The sequence below is a fragment of the Gorilla gorilla genome, chromosome 12, assembly GCF_029281585.2.
Source record: "Gorilla gorilla gorilla isolate KB3781 chromosome 12, NHGRI_mGorGor1-v2.1_pri, whole genome shotgun sequence".
NCBI classification, from domain to species: domain Eukaryota; kingdom Metazoa; phylum Chordata; class Mammalia; order Primates; family Hominidae; genus Gorilla; species Gorilla gorilla.
Window position 1 is genome coordinate 112,600,089 of NC_073236.2, and position 20,273 is coordinate 112,620,361.

The 20,273-nt window shown below is 50.3% G+C and overlaps 2 protein-coding genes across 5 annotated transcripts in view; one reads left to right on the forward strand and one right to left on the reverse strand.

The window, feature by feature from the left end:
• On the forward strand, window positions 1–2,001 carry UCN (urocortin). Its single transcript, XM_019021270.4, has one exon. It carries the CDS (start codon window positions 1,342–1,344, stop codon window positions 1,879–1,881), a length of 540 nt encoding a protein of 179 aa, XP_018876815.4. The 5' UTR covers window positions 1–1,341; the 3' UTR covers window positions 1,882–2,001.
• The window catches only part of TRIM54 (tripartite motif containing 54), a 26,965-nt gene continuing 8,654 nt past the window's right edge, over window positions 1,963–20,273 (reverse strand). Inside the window, exons 2-10 of one of the 4 annotated variants that reach the window (XM_055377633.2) lie at window positions 11,737–11,909; window positions 11,074–11,245; window positions 10,835–10,960; window positions 4,325–4,420; window positions 3,562–3,795; window positions 3,277–3,296; window positions 3,042–3,166; window positions 2,837–2,923; window positions 1,963–2,515 (exon numbers count right to left, since the gene is read on the reverse strand). In XM_055377633.2, coding sequence (XP_055233608.2) covers window positions 2,838–2,923; window positions 3,042–3,166; window positions 3,277–3,296; window positions 3,562–3,795; window positions 4,325–4,420; window positions 10,835–10,960; window positions 11,074–11,245; window positions 11,737–11,909 — 1,032 coding nt within the window. In that variant the 3' untranslated portion in view covers window positions 1,963–2,515; window position 2,837. Of the gene's footprint in view, window positions 2,516–2,836; window positions 2,924–3,041; window positions 3,167–3,276; window positions 3,300–3,561; window positions 3,796–4,324; window positions 4,421–10,834; window positions 10,961–11,073; window positions 11,246–11,736; window positions 11,910–20,273 lie in introns of all 4 variants that reach the window. The other 3 variants (XM_055377632.2, XM_019021269.4, XM_004028993.5) reach the window with 3 other exon arrangements.

Sequence of the window (20,273 nt, forward strand, 5' to 3'; positions counted from 1 at the left end):
AATCATTTTTTTTTTTTTTTTTTTTTTTTTTGAGACAGGGTCTCGCTCTGTCTCCCAGGCTGGAGTGCAGTGGCGCGATCTCGCCTCACTGCAGCTTCCGCCTCCTGGGTTCAAGCAGTTCTCCTGCCTCAGCCTCCTGAGTAGCTGGGACCACAGGCGCGTACCGCCACGCCTGGCTAATTTTTGTATTTTTAGTAGAGATGGGGTTTCGCCATATTGGCCAGGCTGGTTTCAAACTACTGACTTCGTGATCCGCCTGCCTCGGCCTCCCAAAGTGTTGGGATTACAGGCGTGAGCCACCACGCCTGGCCAAGCCCAGTCTTACAAATGAGGACCCTGAGGTTGGTAGAAGGGAGGTGACCTGTCCACACCAGGAGTTAGCAGAAACTTGAACCCATATTTCTTTGCTGCTCATGGGCAGAGTTACACTGCTGCTGTGATTCCCAGGAGAGAAACTGAACTTTGCTAAACTACTTTGGCAAACTCAAAAGCAGATGGGCCAGCCATTTGTGGTCTGAAAGCACTCGGATGCTAGAGACCCTCTGTTACATGGTGCCTCTGTCAGACAGCCCTACAATTTGGATCCTGGGGCTGGAAAAAGAAGAATGCTGGGAGACTTTGGTTGTGGCAGACTGCCTCTCAGTGGGTCCCACTGTGCTGGCTGAGTGCCAGTGGTGGACTCCTGATGCCTGCATTTGCAGAACTGATAGCTGCAGGGAGGCAGTGGGTTCCAGCGGCACAGCGTTCTCACATTTCTGGCCACTTCTAGAGGCAGAGGACGGGGTCAGCACCATGGACAGCCTCACGGTCCCGCCTCCCTTTCGTGTGTCAGAACACGCGACCCGGACTAGTCTGGTCTGGGGACGGCCCTAGTCGTTGCTGGCTGTTCTAAGCGGGGCGAGGGACTCCCGTGGGTCCCAGAGCAGTCTTTACGCCCCAGCCGGCTTCTCGCTTTCCTGCGTCCAGTGCTGCTTCCAGCGCTAGCCCCAGGGGCACGAAGGCTGGTGTAGGGAGGTGCGCCCCTCCGGGGGCCCGCCAGCCGTCAGACTCGAAGCTGTGGCTGTCATTGCTTCTACAATCAGTGCATGTTCTTCGCTGACGTCAGTCGGAGCTGTCCTGGCACTATATAAGGCTGGCGACAGCCCCGGGACAGACCCTGTGTTCCCCAAGGCGCCTTCGGCCTGCCCCGAGGGACAGAGACTGGAGCTCAATCTTGGACCGTACAAACGCTCGCCGACAACCTGTGAGTGGCTCAGAGCGTCCGCCCAGCCTCCCCCAGCACCAGGACTCCGCTCAGCTCAGCCACCACGCTCCTCCGGGGAGGGAGGCTGGGTGGAAGGGATGGAACAGCACTGGCGCAGTGGCTGGGGCTGGAGGGCAGGCTGCGGGCATTGGGCGGTGGCCGGAGGGGTCGCCGGGAGAGCGCGGGGAGGGAGCGGCCTCCTGCAGCTGCCCCAGGCGCACCTCACCCTGCGCTGCCCCTGTGTGTCCAGGGCCGGCGGCACCATGAGGCAGGAGGGACGCGCAGCGCTGCTGGCCGCGCTGCTGCTCCTGGTACAGCTGTGCCCTGGGAGTAGCCAGAGGAGCCCCGAGGCGACCGGGGTCCAGGACCCGAGTCTGCGCTGGAGCCCTGGAGCACGGAACCAGGGCGGCGGGGCCCGCGCGCTCCTCTTGCTGCTGGCGGAGCGCTTCCCGCGCCGCGCGGGGCCCGGCCGATTGGGACTCGGGACGGCAGGCGAGCGGCCGCGGCGGGACAACCCTTCTCTGTCCATTGACCTCACCTTTCACCTGCTGCGGACCCTGCTGGAGCTGGCGCGGACGCAGAGCCAGCGGGAGCGCGCCGAGCAGAACCGCATCATATTCGACTCGGTGGGCAAGTGATGGCCCGCTTTGGGGCTGCGAAAACGTTGACCCCTTTCCCCCACCCCAGGGTTGGGATGCGGGGCAGAGCCACCAGGGCACTCTCTGCGTGACTATTTTTTAATAAAAGTACTGAAGACCCGTTGGCTTTTGTCGTAGAGGCAGGGCAGTCACAGCAGCGTGGGAACCCGTGGGAAGGTGGGGCCCCCGGGCCAGCGGGAGGGGAACAAAATGCTGTGGGGGGCTCCGAGACAGCGGCTTTCAGCCAGGTCAGCCAGGTGCATGTGGACCCCAGGGGTCCCCAAATCCCCAGGACCTCAGAGGTCCCGGCACCACCGCCCCGCCCTTGACCCTCTTCCCAGGGCGCTGGGCTCACCAGTTCGCTCCTGGCATCACAGAGGTGCCCAATAGGAGTTCATTTGGCTTCCGCCCCCCAGATGGTATCAGGTTCTGGGAAGGGCAGGATGGTGGGCGGGTCGCCTCCGAAGCCGAGGCTGCGGGGTTGGGCAGCGAAAGGAGATATGGGTCTGGGACGCTCGAGTTCTTTATTGAGATCCTCCCGGGGCCGGCGCTGATTTGGGTGATGCCGCGGTCTCTGCGCAGATCCTCCCCGACTCTAGCGCGGGCTCTCGAGCAGGGTCGGGTCGGCTCAGGCCTGTGCCGGGGAAAGAAGGCTCGGTGGGCGGGTGCTGCGAAGGCGCGAGGCAGCTCGAGCCCCGCTGATTCCGTCCCGCGCCACGTGGGTTTCTCCTCTACTCAGCCTGCCTTGCCTGCCCTCCCAGCAGCACCCCGGAGGAACAGCGGGTGAGGAGGAAAGTGTACTTTTCCGCCCTAGGGGGCGCGCCTTTGTGGCTCCGGGGTTGGGTTGCACCGAGGAGTGGGGGCTCCACGCTACCCGCAGGGAGGACAATCACTGGGGGAGGGGACGCGAGCACACGAGCCAGGCCCCACCCCAAGCCCCTCAGGCCGCTCTCACCTTAAGGCCCATCCGGCCGCTCTTCCTCCGGCCCCGCGCTGCCCTCCTCTCCGTCCGGGGCCACCTCCTCTTCCTCCCCGGAAGCGCCTGAGCCCAAGGAAGGCCTGGTGAGGTGGAGTCCCTGCCTTTCCGGCCATCGTGCCCGCCGCACCCCCCACACAGAGGGTCCGAACCCGTCTCAGCGGCCCTCAGCCACCTCCTTCACCTGGCTGGAAGTCGATGGTCCGCAGCATTTCGGCCACGTGCTCCACGCTTACGGTGAATTGCTCCATGCTCTCATAGCCTGGCTCCGGCCGCCCTGCCAGCTCCACCTTCGACATGGCCCCGACCCTGCAGTGGCCACACGGACTCAGCTGGCAATGCCCCAGCACTCTCAAGCCCCACCCCAGCCAGTGGAGCAGTGCAGCCCCCTCCTTTCCCTTCCCGCTATGCCTACTCACTTATTGATCAGCTCCTTGGCCTGCTGCAGGGAAGAAAAGGAGGGTGAGAGTAAGCACTGGGCCAACCTGGGCAAAGTCCCATTTCTGAATCTCACCACAGTCCTGCGGGGTAGGTGGGAAGGCACATCCCGATTCGTTAAGCAGAAAACGAACTCAGAGGGGGTGACTTGCCCAAGGTCGTAGGGGCAAGCAGGTGCAAGAGACAAGACTTGAACCCGGGTCTCCAGGTACCAAGGCCCCGACTCCAGCCACTGTGCAGCGCTGCCACCCTCCCCTAGGGCCCACCTGGAGGTACAGCGCCATTTGTGGCTCTTCCATGGACTGGATGGCAGACTCCACCAGCTTAGAGGAGGCCTCCAGATGGTCGCCATACTGACGGATGAGGCCGCGGACGCGCTGCAGCTTCTCCTCTTGCTCCCGGGCCAGCGCCTGCAGCAGCTCACCCTTGCGCTCCTCCAGCACTGCACACAGGCTCTCAAACCTCTGGTTTAACAACTGCTTCTGCCTCCGGCTATTGTCCTAAAAGATGGGGAGCAAGGATGAGGGAAGGCGTGGCTGAGACCCGGTGGCTGGGAAAGCACAGGGTACTCACAGAGAACCAACACAGAAAGTGACCCATCCGTAGTGACACTGTGAGTTAGTGGCTGAGCCAGAATCCAGCCCAGATCTTTTCCATAATAAAAACACAATGCTTTAAAGTAGCTTCACTGATTGCTGTCTATATCCCTAGCCCTGGTTTTTATTTGCATTATTCCATTTAATTCTCAAAAAGAACCCATGAGGTAGCTGGTGTATCATTATCATCATCACTGTTTTATGAGGTTAAACAAAACCAAAGCACAGAGAAGTTAAATAACTGGATTAAAGTTTTGCGGCAAAGCTGGAATGCACACCCAGCAGCCTGGCAAAAGCACCTCCCACCACTCCCAGGACCCCAGAAACTTTCAGACCAGTTTGGCCAGAGGTCAGAGAAGAGCAGTTCTCTTGGGAGCCCGGGGTCTGCAGGCTAGCCAGTTGCTGTTCCTCCCTCCCTCCAGCCCAGGCTCACCTCGATGGTCTGGCACACCTCCTCCATCTGCGTGATCACTGCTTGCACGCGGTCATTGCCTGCCACCAGCATCGCGATGCCATCGCTGAGCTCACTCTGATACACACACAGGTCAGCACTTAGAGCTGGGACCTGGCCTAGAGCTACACCCCTCACCCCAGCCAGGGTTGCCTAGAAGAGGGCTGGCCCTTTCACCTCATCCCCCATAAGGGCATCTACAGCAATCTAGAAGGCTTGAACCATCAAGAGGTACAGAAGCACATTCTAGTGATTCTGGAAGGAGGTGGAGAGAAGCCCTCCACCACTAAGTGGGGAAGGAACAGACAGTCTCCAAACATCCACCAGATACCAGACACTGGGCTAGATGCTTTATCTGTAGATTCATTTCTTGCATTGATTCTGAGAAAGTCTTCAAGATTATCCACTGGCATAATATTGCCTCTTCTCTATTCTCTTTATCCTCTCATTCTGGGAATCTGATTAGACCTGTTAGACCTTCTCACTCTCAGCCTTCTCATCTCCCAGAACTGCACATTCTGTTTTTCTTTCAGTCCTCTCATACTGCTCACTAGTTCTGTTTTCAGACAAATCTATCATTTAATTCATTCGTTGATTTTTTTTTATTTTTTTTGAGACGGAGTCTTGCTCTGTCACCCAGGCTGGAGTGCAGTGGCGTGATCTCGGCTCACTGCAAGCTTCGCCTCCCGGGTTCATGCCATTCTCCGAGTAGCTGGGACTACAGGCGCCCGCCACCACGCCCAGCTAATTTTTTGTATTTTTAGTAGAGATGGGGTTTCACCGTGTTAGCCAGGATGGTCTTGACCTTGTGATCCACCTGCCTCGGCCTCCCAGAGTGCTGGGATTACAGACATAAGCCACTGCACGGGGCCGATTTTTTTTTTTTAAGACACAGTCTCACTCTGTCACTCAGGCTGGAGTGCAGTGGTATGATCATTGTTCACTGGATCCTCAAACTCCTGCACTCAGGTGATCCTCCTGCTTCAGCCTCCCTAGTAGCTGGGATTACAGGCACATGCCACCACTCCCAACTAATTAAAACAAAAAAATTGTTTTAGTCCGGGCGCGGTGGCTCACGCCTGTAATCCCAGTACTTTGGGAGGCGGAAGCGGGCGGATAACGAGGTCAGGAGATCAAGACCATCCTGGCTAACACGGTGAAACCCTGTCTCTACTAAAAATACAAAAAATTAGCCGGGCGTGGTGGTGGGCGCCTGTAGTTCCAGCTACTCAGGAGGCTGAGGCAGGACAATGGCGTGAACCCAGGAGGTGGAGCTTGCAGTGAGCCCAGATCACTACACTGCACTCCAGCCTGGGCGACAGAGCGAGACCTCCAACTCAAAAAAAAAAAAATTTTTTTTTAGAGAGGGAGGTCTCGCTCTGTCGCCCAGGCTGGTCTCGAACTCCAGGCCTTGTCCTCCTGCCTCAGCCTCCCTAGTCACTGGGTTTACAGGTTCCAGCCACCATGCCCAGCCATCTGTTGAATGTTTTATATATCTATATATCTATATATCTGTATATCTATATATCTATATATATCTGTATATCTATATATCTATATCTATATATCTATATATCTATATATCTATACATATATATATAGATATATTTGAGACAAGGTCTCACTCTGTCACCAAGGCTGGAGTGCAGTGGCTCGATCTCAGCTCACTGCAGCCTCGACCTTCCAGGCTCAGGTGATCCTCCCACCTCAGCCTCCCAGGTAGCTGGGACTACAGGCGCATGCCACCACATCCGGCTAATTTTTTATATTTTTTTGTAGACGGGGTTTCAACATTTCCCCAGGTTGGTCTCCAACTCCTGGACTCAAGTGATCCTCCCACCTCAGCCTCCCAAAGTGTCGGGATTACTGGCGTGAGCCGCCATACCCAGCTACATGGTTGGTTTTTGATATTCTATTATTGTTTGGTTTTTAAAATTTTTCATCTTTTTTTAAAAAGCATTTGATTTATAGTGACTTCCAATTATTTAATAATTCCAATATCTCAGCTCCTTTTGTGGGGGGTCCTAAATCTGTATTTTTTGTTTCTGCTGACTTCACTCATGGATTACGTTTCTCTGTGCAACTTCAATTGTGATCTAATATTTTGTTGATATTAATTAATCTAGGGAATACCTACGGGCCTAAATTGTGCATATTTTCCTCTAGGCAGTATTTGCATTTGCCTCTGTTGAAAGCCAGGTGGCGCAATTTACTGCTTTAGCTCCTAGGATCCTAGTTTAACCTACGGTCTCCAGAAACTTTTTTTTTTTAGACGGAGTCTCTCCCTGTTGCCCAGGCTGGAGTGCAATGACGTGATCTCAGCTCACTGCAACCTCAGCCTCCTGGGTTCAAGCGATTCTCCTGCCTCAGCCTCCCGAGTAGCTGGGATTACAGGGCCTGCAACCACACCCGGCTAATTTTTTGTATCTTTAGTAGAGACGGGATTTCACCATGTTGGCCAGGTCTCGAACTCCTGACCTAGTGATCCGCCCACCTCGGCCTCCCAAAGTGTTGAGATTACAGGCGTGAGCCACTGCGCCCAGCCGGGTCTCTGGAATCTTAGCTGCAGGTACCCCTCCTTTTAGGGGTTTGGAGGAATAGTCTGGTCTCTCTAGCTCAGTGACATTGCCAGCACTGGTCCTCTGCGAAATGCTGCCTTTTCTGTGCTTGCCACTCAGGGTTCTGCTTTCAGCTCCGCCTTTTCTCTTTGCCCCTCCCCACCCCCACTGATTTCCTTTGCTTCTATGTACCAAGCAATATAATTTGAAAATTCTGTTTTACACAGAATCTAGTTGTGTGATAGAGAGGACCCTGCAAGTATCTCACCCACCATACTGAAGTCTCTGCTTTCATCCATTATCGAATTTTATCCTTATAGCTACTTTCACAAGTAGGCATTTTCACCCTAATTTTACACATGAGGAAAGTGAGGGCCACAAAGGTCCAGTAACATACCTAGGTGACATACCGAGTCAAGCACAGAGCTAGGACTTTCACTCCAATCTGCTTGACTTTTATTTTATTTTCGAGACAGAGTTTCACTCTTTTTGCCCAGGCTGGAGTGCAATGGCGCAATCTCAGCTCACTGTAACCTCCGCCTCCAGAGTTCAAGTGATTCTCCTGCCTCAGCCTCCCGAGTAGCTGGGATTACAGGCGACTGCCACCATGCCCAGCTAATTTTGTATTTTTAGTAGAGAAAGGGTTTCACCATGTTGGCCAGGCTGGTTTGGAACTCCTGACCTTAAGTGATCCGTTCACCTTGGCCTCCCAAAGTGCTGGGATTACAGGCATGAGCCACCACGCCTGGCTTAATCTGCTTGATTTTATTTTTATTTATTTTATTTTAGGTATTATTATTATTATTATTTTTAGATGGAGTCTCGCTCTGTCGCCCAGGCTGGAGTGCAGTGGCGCGATCTCGGCTCACTGCAAGCTCTGCCTCCCCGGTAAACAATTCTGCCTCAGCCTCCCAAGTAGCTGGGACTACAGGCGCCTGCCACCACGCCCGGCTAATTTTTTTGTATTTTTAGTAGAAATGGGGTTTCACCGTGTTAGCCAGGATGGTCCCGATCTCCTGACCTCGTGATCCACCCACTTTGGCCTCCCAAAGTACTGGGATTACAGGCATGAGCCACCGCACCTGGCCTATTTATTTTTGGATGGAGTTTTGCTCTTGTTGCCCAGGCTGGAATGCAATAGCGCAATCTCCGCTCACTGCAACCTCCGCCTCCCGGGTTCAAGTGATTCTCCTGTCTCAGCCTCCCAAGTAGCTGGGATTACAGGCACATGCCACCACACCTGGCTAATTTTTGTATTTTTAGTAGAGACAGGGTTTCATCATATTGGTCAGGCTGGTCTCGAACTCCTGATCGCAGGTGATCTGCCCGCCTCGGCCTCTTAAAGTGCTATGATTACAGGTGTGAGCCACCGCCCGGCCTGCTTGACTTTAAAACTAAGTGGAGTAACGCTTTGGGAGGCTGAGGTGTCAGGGGCGTTTGAACAAGAGCAACTCCATCTTGAATAGGGGCCAGGTAAAATGAGGCTGAGACCTACTGGGCTGCATTCCCAGATGGTTAAGGCATTCTAAGTCATAGGATGAGATAGGAGGTCGGCACAAGATACAGGTCATACAGACCTTGCTGATAAAACAGGTTGCAGTAAGGAAGCCGGCCAAAACCCACCAAAACCAAGACGCCAATGTGAGTGACCTCTGGTGGTCCTCACTGCTACACTCCCATTAGCTCCATGACAGTTTACTAATGCCATGGCAATGTCAGGAAGTGACCGTATATGTTCTAAAAAGGGAAGGCATGAATAATCTACCTCTTGTTTAGCATATCATCAAGAAATAACCACAAAAATGGGCAACCAGGCTGGACCCGGTAGCTCACGCCTATAATCCCAGCACTTTGGGAGGCCAAGGAGAGTAGATCACCTGAGTTCAGGAGTTTGAGACCAGCCTGGCCAACATGGTGAAACCCTGTCTCTATTAAAAATACAAAAGGCCGGGCGCGGTGGCTCACGCCTGTAATCCCAGCACTTTGGGAGGCCGAGGCGGGTGGATCACGAGGTCAGGAGATCGAGACCATCCTGGCTAACACGGTGAAACCCCGTCTCTACTAAAAATACTAAAAATTAGCCGGGCGTGGTGGCGGGCGCCTGTAGTCCCAGCTACTCGGGAGGCTGAGGCAGGAGAATGGCGTGAACCCAGGAGGCGGAGCTTGCAGTGAGCCGAGATCGCGCCACTGCACTCCAGCCTGGGCGACAGAGCGAGACTCCGTCTCAAAAAAAAAAATAAAAAAAAAAAAAAAAAAAAAATAAAAATAAAAAAAAAAAATAAAAATACAAAAATTAGCCAGTCATGGTGGCGGATGCCTGTAATCCCAGCTACTTGGGAGGCTGTGGCAGGAGAATCGCTTGAATCTGGGAGGCGGAGGTTGTAGTGAGCTGAGATCGCGCCATTGCATTCCAGCCTGGGTGACAAGAGCGAAACTCCATTTAAAAAAAAAAAAAAAAAAGAGGGCAACCAGCAGCCCTAGGGGCTGCTCTGTCTATGGAGTGGCCATTGTCTTATTCCTTTACTTTCCTAATAAACTTGCTTTCACTTTACTCTATGGACTAGCCCTGAATTCTTTATTGCGCGAGATCCAATAACCCTGTCTTGGGGTCTGTGTCAAGACCTCTTTCCTCTAACAGAGGCAGGAGGATGGCTTGAGCCCAGGAATTCAAAACAAGCCTGGGCAACACAGTGAGATCTTGTCTCTTTTTAATATTTTATGTTTGTTTTTGAGACAAGGTCTCACTCTATCACCCAGGCTGGAGTGCCGTGGTGCAATCATGGCTCACTGCAGCCTCAACCTCCCGGGCTCAAGTGATCCTCCCACCTCAGCCTCCCGAGTAGCTGGGACTAAGGCATGCCACCATGCCCAGCTAATTTTTTGTAGAGACAAGGGTCTCACTATGTTACACAGCTCAGGCTGGTCTCAAATTCCTGGACTCAAACAATCCCCCTGCCTCGATCTTCTAAAGTATTATTAGTACTACTACTACTAATAAATATTATTAGTAGTAGTATCCTCCCAAAGGATTACAAGTGTGAGTCACTGTGCCCTGCCTGAGACCCTGTCTCTATGTAAAAATAAAAAATTAGGTTCGGGCGCAGGGGCTCACGCCTGTAATCCCAGCATTTGGGAGGCCAAGGTGGGGGGATCACCTGAGGTCAGGAGTTCCAGACCAGCCTGGCCAACATGGTGAAGCCCCGTCTCTACTAAAAATACAAAAATTTAGCTGGACATGGTGGTAGGCGCCTATAATCCCAGCTACTCTGGAGGCTGAGGCAGGAGAATCGCTTGAACCTGTGAGGCAGAGGTTACAGTGAGCCGAGATCGTGCCATTGCACTCCAGCCTGGGCAACAAGAGCAAAACTCCATCTCAAAATAAATAAATAAATAAACAAATAAATAAATAAATAAAATAAAAAAATTAGCTGGTCATGGTGGCACATGCCTGTAGTTCCAGCTACTTGGGAGATTGAGGTGGTAGGGATCATTTGAGCCCAGGAGTTCAAGGCTGCTGCAGTGAATCACAATCATACCAGTGCATTCCAGCCTGGGCGACAGAGATCCCCACATCTCTTAAAAAATAAATAAATGGAGCTGGGTGCAGTGGCTCACACCTGTAATTCCAGCACTCTGGGAGGCCAAGGTGGACGGATCACATGAGGCCAGGAGTCAAAAAAAAAAAACAAAAAACAAAAAAGCTGGGTGTGGTGGCACATGCCTGTAATCCCAAGTACTTGGAAGGCTGAGGCATAAGAACGGCTTGAACCCGGGAGGCTGAGGTTGCTGTGAGCCAAGACTGCACCACTGCACTCCAGCCTGGGCGACAGAGCGAGACTCCATCTCAAAATATGATAGATAGATAGATAGATAGATAGATAGATAGATAGATAGATAGATAGACAGATAGATAGGGCTGAGTGCGGTGGCTCACATCTATAATCTTAGTGTTCTGCGAGGCTAAGATGGGAGGATCACTTGAGCCTGGGAGATCAAGGCTGCAGTAAGTTGTGTTTGTGCCACTGCACTCCAGCCTGGGCAACAGAGTGAGATCCTGTTTCTAAATAAATAAAGAAATAAGTAAACAAAAGATAAGTGGAGTAAGAGGCTGACACTGAGACCCTGTCCTAAGCCCCCATCTCTCACACATCTACTCCCTCCCCTGTTTGATACCTTCTGGCGTTTGTAAATGGTGGGCAGTGGGGCCACCTCACAGTCCTTGTGGGCACCGAAGACCTTGCAGAGAGAGCAGGTGGGCACCTCACAGCTCAGGCAGTAGATATTGATCTTCTCCTCTTCATGCTCCTCGCACATGAGGTGCTGCTCAGCCTTGGAGTGCAGCGGCCTAGAGAGGAGTGGGCAGGGGGAGGTGGACCTTAAGCATGAAGGGTCCTAGGAATACCTTCTCTTCAGCCTCCACCAACTGCCACCACCTTCTCCGCCCCTGCAGCTAGTGCTGTGGCTGAACTGGTGAGTTCTGAATTTGAGGAAGAGAAGGAGCTAAGAGATAGAGGAGGCCTGGATCCGAGAACAGTCTGTATTACAGGGGGCAGGGAAGTCCCACAGAACAGGAAGTCTTGGAGGGTTAGCGAGGATCTTGCTGGTGGACTGCCAGCCTCTCCCAGGAGGAGAGGGTAGGAGTGAAGTACTGGCTAGGGAATCAGAGACTGCCCTCTCTGGGAGGCCTGAGGCAAGTCCCTCTCCGGATCCAGTCCTATGGTCTCTAGACAGAACAGGCAGGTTGACCGTTTCAATCTCTCCCTTTTGGCTCTGATGGGTTCCTTGGCTGTGTCCCAAGCCCTGCCATTAGAGAGGCAAGAGACTCTGGTGGCTCACCTGGACGACTCCTGCTTGTAAATGTCGATAATGTTCTCCACTAGCAGGTTTCGCTGCAGGCCGTAGACACCGTGTCTGTCCAGGACAACCTCATGCCTGCACGATGGGCAGCGGAAACGGCCTCCTGAAGACACAGTGGTGGAGCCCCGGGACTGCCATAGAGGATTCGAGGCCTGCAGGGACAGATGGCTTGAGAGAACAGGCACGGGGAGGCATGAAAGGACTCGGAGGAGACAGGGGGAAAGGGCTTGGGGGCTAGGGAGTAGGAACTTGATGGAGGGGAAGATGTCAGCTCTTCTCTGTGGCTGGATCCACCTCTGAGAGCAGCGCATGGTGGACGGCCATGGAGACTCTGCTTCCCACCTTTGCCTCATTACTCAGCCCACCTCCTAGAGTGCCCCTGCATCCAGAGCTCAGCTTTGATCAAGGCATAGTCAGGATGGGATCTCTCCAAAGGGGTCCAGCTTGGAGCCGTGGGGAGACATTGGCCTTGGCAATAAGGCTGAGGCAGGAAATGAACTCTGAGTGGTGCGACCAGTGTCTTCCAGTCTGGGGCCCTCTTGGGCCACAACTGGAGGAGATTCTCTGCAGTCCTGGGCAGGGGTACAAGCAGACACAAGTGCTCAACAATGGGGTTCACAAACTGTAACTAGCCAGATAATTCTAGAAAATTACTCCAGGAACTGGAAGTCAGGAGTCCTGGGTTCTTGTGCTATCTCTGATGCCCTCCCCCCGGCCTTTTTTTTTTTTTTTTTTTTTTTTGAGACAGGTTCTTTCTCTGATGCCCAGGCTGGAGTGCAGTAGTGGGATCACAGCTCACCGCAGCCTCGACCTCCTGGGCTCAAGCAATCCTCCCATCTCAGTCTTCTGAGTAGTTGGGACTACAGGTGTGTGCCACCATGCCCAGATAATTTTTTTTATTTTTAGTAGAGATGAAGTATCACTATGTTGCCCAGGCTGGTCTTAAACTCCTGACCTCAAGTGACCCTCCCACCTCGGCCTCCCAAATTGCTGGGATTATAGGCGTAAGCCACCATGCCCAACCTCTTAAGTATATAAATTTAGGCAGGTATTCAACCTCTGTATAAAGCTGAGGATAAAATTAGATTATTCATTTATAGTGTGCCAGGTAGTTGCTGGACTCTGAGTTAAAGATACGAAGAAAATGCACCCTGTCCTAAGGACAAGCACCTGACAACTGCATCCAGCAGGATGGGTGTTGTGATAGGGGTAGGCTCAGAAGGAGGACCTAACAGACACCCATCACTTCCTCCGGCTTACATCTCTTGCCTAGAGTAGTTGCTCCATCCTATCCTAGAAGGGAGATCCCTGCCACAGATGATTGATTCAGAGCTAAGGAGGTGATCACCTGACCCAAGCAGAACCAATCAAATATTCTCTCCTAAGAATTTGGACTTGAGACTCAGGGCCTTAGCTGGCTACGCCATGTGCTGCTTAGGAATTGAATAGACCTGTGGAATTGGGCTAAGAGCTGACATCACGGCCACCCTGGAAAGTGTAAGGGGTCAGAAACTGAACAGAGAAGGCTGGTCTACAGAGAAAAGAGTCTATGTGTGGGGAGATGCAGAGATGAAAGACCGGCAGACACTGCTTATTGTACCCTGACGTTCACCACCTTTTCTTCTTTAATAATAAGTGCCCTGAGTTTTAACAAGACACATGGTATAAAAGGGCTGGGTGTGGTGGCTCATGCCTGTAATCCCAGCACTTTGGGAGGCCGAGGTGGGCAGATTACTTGAGCTCAGGAGTTTGAGACCAGCCTGGGCAACATAGCAAGAACTCATCTCTACTAAAAATAAAAAAATTAGCTAGGCACAGTGGCGCACACCTGTAGTCCCAGCCACTCGGGAGGCTGAGGCAGGAGAATTGCTTGAAACCAGGAGACAGAGGCTGCAGTGAGCTGAGATAGTACCACTGCACTCCAGCCTGGGCAACAGAGGGAAACTACATCTCAAAAAAACAAACCAAAAAACCCATGAATCTAAGCCTCCCTTCCAGCTGGGTGTGGCCAATTGGCTGTGCTCTGGGATGTAGATGCAAATGTTTTGTGTAATTTTAGGAAATTGCACAAACCGTCTTTCATGGGAGGGGCATGCCCTGCTCCTCCCCTTTTCTCCTGCCTGCTGGCTGGAAAGAAGACGGGATGGCTCAAGTTGAAGCAGCCATCTTGAGCCATGAAGTGGCAGCCACATGTTGAGAATGGTAACGAGATGAAAGGAGGTCTCTGATGAGGCAGTCCTGCACTGTCCACCCATACTTTCACTTGAGAATAAAGCAAATTTTTACCCTCTTTAAGCCACTGTTATTCTGGGGTTTCTGCCACTTAGAACAGAACCTAATCCTAACTGGCTGGAAGATTATGCATTCCTAGAGAGTAATGGAGACAGTGGTCACCTATGAGCTAGCATAGTGAGATGCACTTCCTACAACTGGGATGCATGAAATTCTCCAAACCCTTACACCATACACAAACCAGAAGACAGTTTGGAAGGCCCCTTGCATGTGTGCAGCAACACCCCATCATGCACAGAGTGCAGCCAAGTCAAGGGTCTTGTTTGATCCTTTGGTAGCAAGGGCTGTAGGCAAGGCAGGAAACATTGACCCACTGTGAAGTGAGCAGCTTATCTTGGGGAGAGTAACTGGTGTGTGCCATAAATATCACATCTTTCTTGGGATTTCTTGAGAATCATGTTAACCTTTAGCCCATCATAAACCTGGGGCAGATTAGTTTGAGATAATTCAAGGCATGTTTGTACATCTGCCTTCTCAGTAGCTAGAAATGTATGAATATTGTTGAGTTTAGGGAATGCGTTAAAGTGTATAATCACTTGCCTTTTGTTTGCTTAATACAATTACTTTTCAATATTTAGAACCCAAGTGAGGAAAGAGGTGTTGGGAGAACTCTAAGGCTGCAGTCTCCTGTCTTTCTTATCTTTGATTTGCTGATGGCAAGCATATAGAGATATCTGAATGGGAGGAAGGGGGACCTGTATCCCACAGCAAAGATAAACTCTTGGGAAGCCACTCTCCCCAACCTCCATCCCTCACTGCACCCTTCCTCTTCCTGAGCCACAAAAGCAGGGATACTCATTACTTAATATTCAACAAACGTTTTGAGACCAGGCGTGCTGGCTCATGCCCGTAATCCCAGCACTTTGGGAGGCCGAGGTGGGTGGATCATGAGGTCAAGAGTTCGAGACCAGCCTGGCCAACATGGTGAAATCCCGTCTCTACTAAAAATACAAAAATTAGCTGGGTGCGGTGGCAGGCGCCTGTTATCCCAGATACTTTGGGAGGCTGAGGCAAGAGAATTGCTTGAACCCGGGAGGTGGAGGCTGCAGTGAGCCAAGATCATACCATTGCACTCCAGCCTGGGAAACAAGAGTGAAACTCCGTCTCAAAAAAAATATGTTTTGAGGGCTTATCATGTGTCAAGCATCGTGTCATGGGTTTTCCAGACATTGCTGTATTTATTCCTCAAGAACTTCTTGTAAAGATGGTTGAGGATCCCAGCTACTCGGGAGGCTGAGGCACTAGAATCACTCAAACCCTGGAGTCGAACCCAGGAGGCGGAGGTTGCAATGAGCCGAGATTGCGCCACTGCACTCCAACCTGGGCGACAGAGCAGGACTCTGTCTCAAAAAACAAACAAACAAAAAAAGATGGTCGAGGAGGTGAACAATCACTCCTAACTTAGTCTACAAGAAATAGAATAATAATGGCTAACATCTACTGAGCCAGGATTTGCTCTAAGTCTTTCATTTGTATTAATTCACTTAATCCTCATATCAACCCTGAAGTAGGTAATACTCTTTTTTTTTTTTTTTTTTGAGATGGAGTCTTGCTCTGTCGCCCAGGCCGGAGTGCAGTGGTGCAATCTCAGCTCACTGCACCCTCCATCTCCTGGGTTCAAGTGATTCCCCTGCCTCAGCCTCCCAAGCAGCTGGGACTACAGGCGCCTGCCACTATGTCCGGCTAATTTTTTTGTATTTTAGTAGAGACAGGGTTTCACCATGTTGGCCAGATGGTCTCAATCTCCTGACCTCGTGATCCGCCCACCTCAGCCTCCCAAAGTGCTGGGATTACAGGCTTGAGCCACCGTGCCTGGCCCTGAAGTAGGTAATAGTCTTAGCCCCATTTCAAGGATGAGGAAATTGTGTCCCAGTGAAATTAAATAAATTGTACACGGTCATGAGCTAATAGGTGGCAAAGCCAGTACTGGAACTTAGGCACTCTGACTCCAGAGCCTGTCCTAATAATCATTGTGTTCCATTGTCAGACACAATAAAACTTAGGCCAGGCTGTGCACGGTGGCTCATGACTGTAATCCCAACACTTTGGGAGGTCAAGGCAGCAGGATGGCTTGAGTGCAGGAGTTCAAGACCAGCCTGGGCAGTACAGTGAAACCACGTCTCTACAAAAAGAAGAAAAAGCAAGGTGGCTCATGCCTTTAGTCCCAGGTATTTGGGAGGCTGAGGTGGGAGGATCACTTGAGCCCAGGAAGTCGAGGCTGCAGTGAGCTGTGATCATGCCACTGCACTACAGCGTGGGTGACAGAGTGAGACCTGTCTCAAAAACAAAACAAACAAACAAAAAACAAAACAAAAAAACCCTTAGAGCTAATATTCATTTCTCTGAGTCTCAGGCAGAGGCAGTTTTTTTTACTGTTGTTGTTGTTGTTGTTATTGTTGTTATTGTTGTTGTTGTTTTTGAGACAGAGTCTCACTCTGTCGTCGGGCTGGAGTGCAGTGGCAGGATCTTGGCTCACTGCCACCTCCACCTCCCGGGTTCAAGCGATTCTCCTGCCTCAGCCTCCTGAGTAGCTGGGAGTACAGGCACGTGCCACCATGCCCGGCTAATTTTTTGCATTTTTAGTAGAGATGGGGTTTCCCCATGTTGGCCAGGCTGGTCTTGAACTCCTGACCTCAGGTGATCCACCCGCCTTGGCCTCCCAAAGTGCTGGGATTACAGGTGTGAGCCACTATACCTGGCCGTTTTTTGTTTTTGTTTTTTAAGTAAAAAAAGTAAAAGGGTAATGAAGGAACAAACCTCAAACCTTCACAGAGGAAAGAAACTACAGCCTGAAAATCAACTATGCAACTGTGGACTAAAGCTATTTAAGCAAAGATCAACAAAAGATGACTCATCAAATTAAAACCCTGTGTGCCATGGAGCTCTATAAGGGCCCTGCTTTCAACCAGAATGACCTGTTTGTCTGTGAAATGGAGAGGAAATAGCTCAAATCTCAGGGGAGACCTCCTCCCATGGACCTGTTTGGGCCTCTATGGTAGATAAATCACCGGATTCTGCGTGAAAAATACTCCAAGACAACACAACCAAATTGAGACACTCAACTACCTATTAATTCAGGTCATACCCCTCTATTCACCAAAGAAGGCACAGAACTAAAGAGAGATTGCAAAACCAATGACAACATCCAACCAGGCAGCTTATATTTAAGAGGACAGTGAAAGAAAGCCAAGATAAACACAGTGGGTTGAGTCAGGAATTCACCTTCAGCTCCAGATAAAAGTACCCTGATAAAAGGGGAGTGATAAGCAGACAGAATCCAACAAAAGATGCAAACCAGATAATACAAAAAGAAAAGAAAAAAGAAAGCTTGACAAACAAGGGACAGATACTCCAAGAATCAATACCATTTCGATATACCATTTTAAAAGAAATAACAAAAACAAAGAGATATAAGTGATCAAAACTGGAGAAGAAAAGAGAGCTGGCAGAATTAAGGAAAGAAATCAAGTAAATATCAACACAGAAAAAAAAATCCACATTTGACAGGAGAATGGATGATGCTGATAAAAGTCACATAGACTGCAATAGAAATTATCAGCTAAAAGTAACCAGGTCTGCAGTCTGTAACATGGATAAACCTTGAAGACATTATGCTAAGCAAAATAAGCCAGACACAAAAGGACAAATATTGTATGATTCCTCTTAAATGAGGTACCTGGCATAGGATGGATGGTGGTTGCCAGTTGCTGGAAGGAGGGGGAGTAGGGAGGTATTGTTTAAGGGGTGTGGGGTTTCAGTTTGGGGTGGTGATAAAGTTCTGGAGATGGATAGTGGTGACAGTTTCACAACAATGTAAATGTATGTAATGCCATTGAACTGTACATTTAAAAGGTTAAGGTGGTACATTTCATGTTATGTGCATTTTACAAAAATTAAAAAAAATTTTTTGAGAAAAGATCTCTCTCTCTGTCGTCTCAACTTCCTGGGATCGAGGGATCCTCTCACCTCAGCCTCCCAAGTAGCTGGGACTGCAGGTGTGCCACCATGTCCAGCTAATTTTTAAAAAAAGTTTCTGCAGAGATAGGGTCTTGCTAGTTGCCCAGGCTGATGTCAAACTCCTGGCCTCAAGCAATCCTCCTACCTCAGCCTCCCAAAGTGCTGGAATTTCAGGGGTGAGCCCCCATGCCAGGCTTACAATTTTTAGAAAGAAAAAAGTAATCAGGACTTGGGCTATCTTGGCCAATGTCTTCCTTCAAACTCCCCACAGCCAGAACTGACTTCAGGACTTGACCTGAGGGAGGCACACTAACACCACCTCTTCAACACCCTCCCACCTGCCAAAGCAATTTCTTTAGCAGCTTATCTCATTGGTTAGTCATTGCATTTATTCTGGAGCCCAGAAGGCTAAGAGGCATCAGTACTCAGGCAGTCCAACCCAAGTCCTTTGAAGAGTTCCTGTCTTGGGAGAGAGAAATCGGGAGTGTGTGAGCTCAGGGTGCAGGGCGGTGGGGAGAGGCTGCACCTCTGCTTTCCCACCGTCTTGCCCAGGGCTGGTGCTGCTCCCTGCTGCTGACACCACAGTCCCGTATTTTGCATGTAGCTTTCATCCCCCAGTCCCAGAGTCCCCTCGTGATTCACAAGTCCAATTCCTCCTGCCATATCTCCGTTGGGCCTGGCTGGCTTTCCTCTTAACCTCCAGGGCAGCCCTTCTCTTCTGTGATTGCTTCAGCAATGCTAGCCCCCAGCCAAATCCTAACCCCACTTCCTTTGCTAGTCTTTCTGGCCAATATTTACATACATGTGCTTTTTGGCATTAAGACTACATTTGACTTGTAATAAAATAGTAAAGTTTATCCTTCAGACTTTCCAGGGCCTCTGGCTCATATTGCTTAGAGGTCCTCATTGTGTTTCCCAAAATATGGTATAATATTGATGACAAGCATGAAGATTGGAGGTGGTATGGGGATGGATGTTCAAGATTCTTTATGTGTTAATTCTAATGCATATTAGGAAAAAAACAGTCCACAAAACTGACAATTTTTCATGGATTACATTGTATAGAATAAGGATAAAGTAAATATTTAAGGTTTAAAAGTCATTTTTTGTTTGTTTGTTTTTGTTTTGCGACAGGGTTTCACTCCTGTAGCCCAGGCTAGAATGCAGTGGCACGATCTCGGCTCACTGCAACCTCTGCTTCCCGGGCTCAAGTGATTCTCCAGCCTCAGCCTCCCCAGTAGCTGGGACTATAGGCGTTCACCACCATGCCCGGCTAATTTCTTTATATTTTAGTAGAGACAGGGTTTCACCATGTTGGCCAGGCTGCTCTCAAACTCCTGAACTCAAGTGATCTGCCTACCTTGGCCTCCCAAAGTTCTGGGATTATAGGTGTGAGCCAGTGCGCCCAGCCTAAAAGTGAGTGTTTTAAAATAGAACTATTAAATTATAGTACAGGTGGTACACAGCTATGGCAAAAATCAGGAAGGTGAAATAAGAATGAAATTTGCTAACCATTTCCTGACTTTCCCTACCAAAATTTGTCTGACTTGTGTTCCAAACCTTTTGCAAATGTTGAGTGGCTACTTTGAGAAAGTCTTCTATACTGGCTATATGGGTCAAATTGTTGCCCCTTATAGGTAACATCTCTGGTTTTTAACAGAAGCATTTAATGGAGCACAATATAGGGGAAGCAGCACAAAACCACAGCAGTTTTAGCAGCCCGTGACTTTTGTCACCAACGGAAATCACAGCTGTTTTCATATCGCATTACAGTTGTTGCTAAAATTTCAAAAAATAATGTGTGCTTATCATTACTTCTTTATTTATTTATTTATTTTTAGACGGAGTCTTGCTCTGTCACCCAGGCTAGGATGCAGTGGCACAATCTCGGCTCACTGCAACTTCTACCTCCTGGGTTCAAGCGATTCTCTTGCCTCAGCTAGGCGCCTGCCACCATGCCCGGCTAACTTTTTTATTTTTAGTAGAGACGGGGTTTCACCGTGTTAGCCAGGATGGTCTCCATCTCCTGACCTCGTGATCTGCCCGCCTCTCCCTCCCATAGTGCTGGGATTACAGGCATGAGCCACTGGGCCAAGCTGCTTACCACTACTTCTAAATTACAGCAGTTCAGACTCACTGCTAGACCTCATTCTTTAATGTGTTAGTTAAGAAGCACATGTATTACTCCATCAAATGTGCTTTAAATATTTTGGTGATTATATTCCAGTGTTTCCAAAGCTTTCTTCATTATTGTCCCCTCTGGGAGC

Excerpts from the sequence above, each read along its gene's own strand:
- UCN (XM_019021270.4), top strand. The coding sequence starts at position 1,342 with ATGGAACAGCACTGGCGCAGTGGCTGGGGCTGGAGGGCAGGCTGCGGG.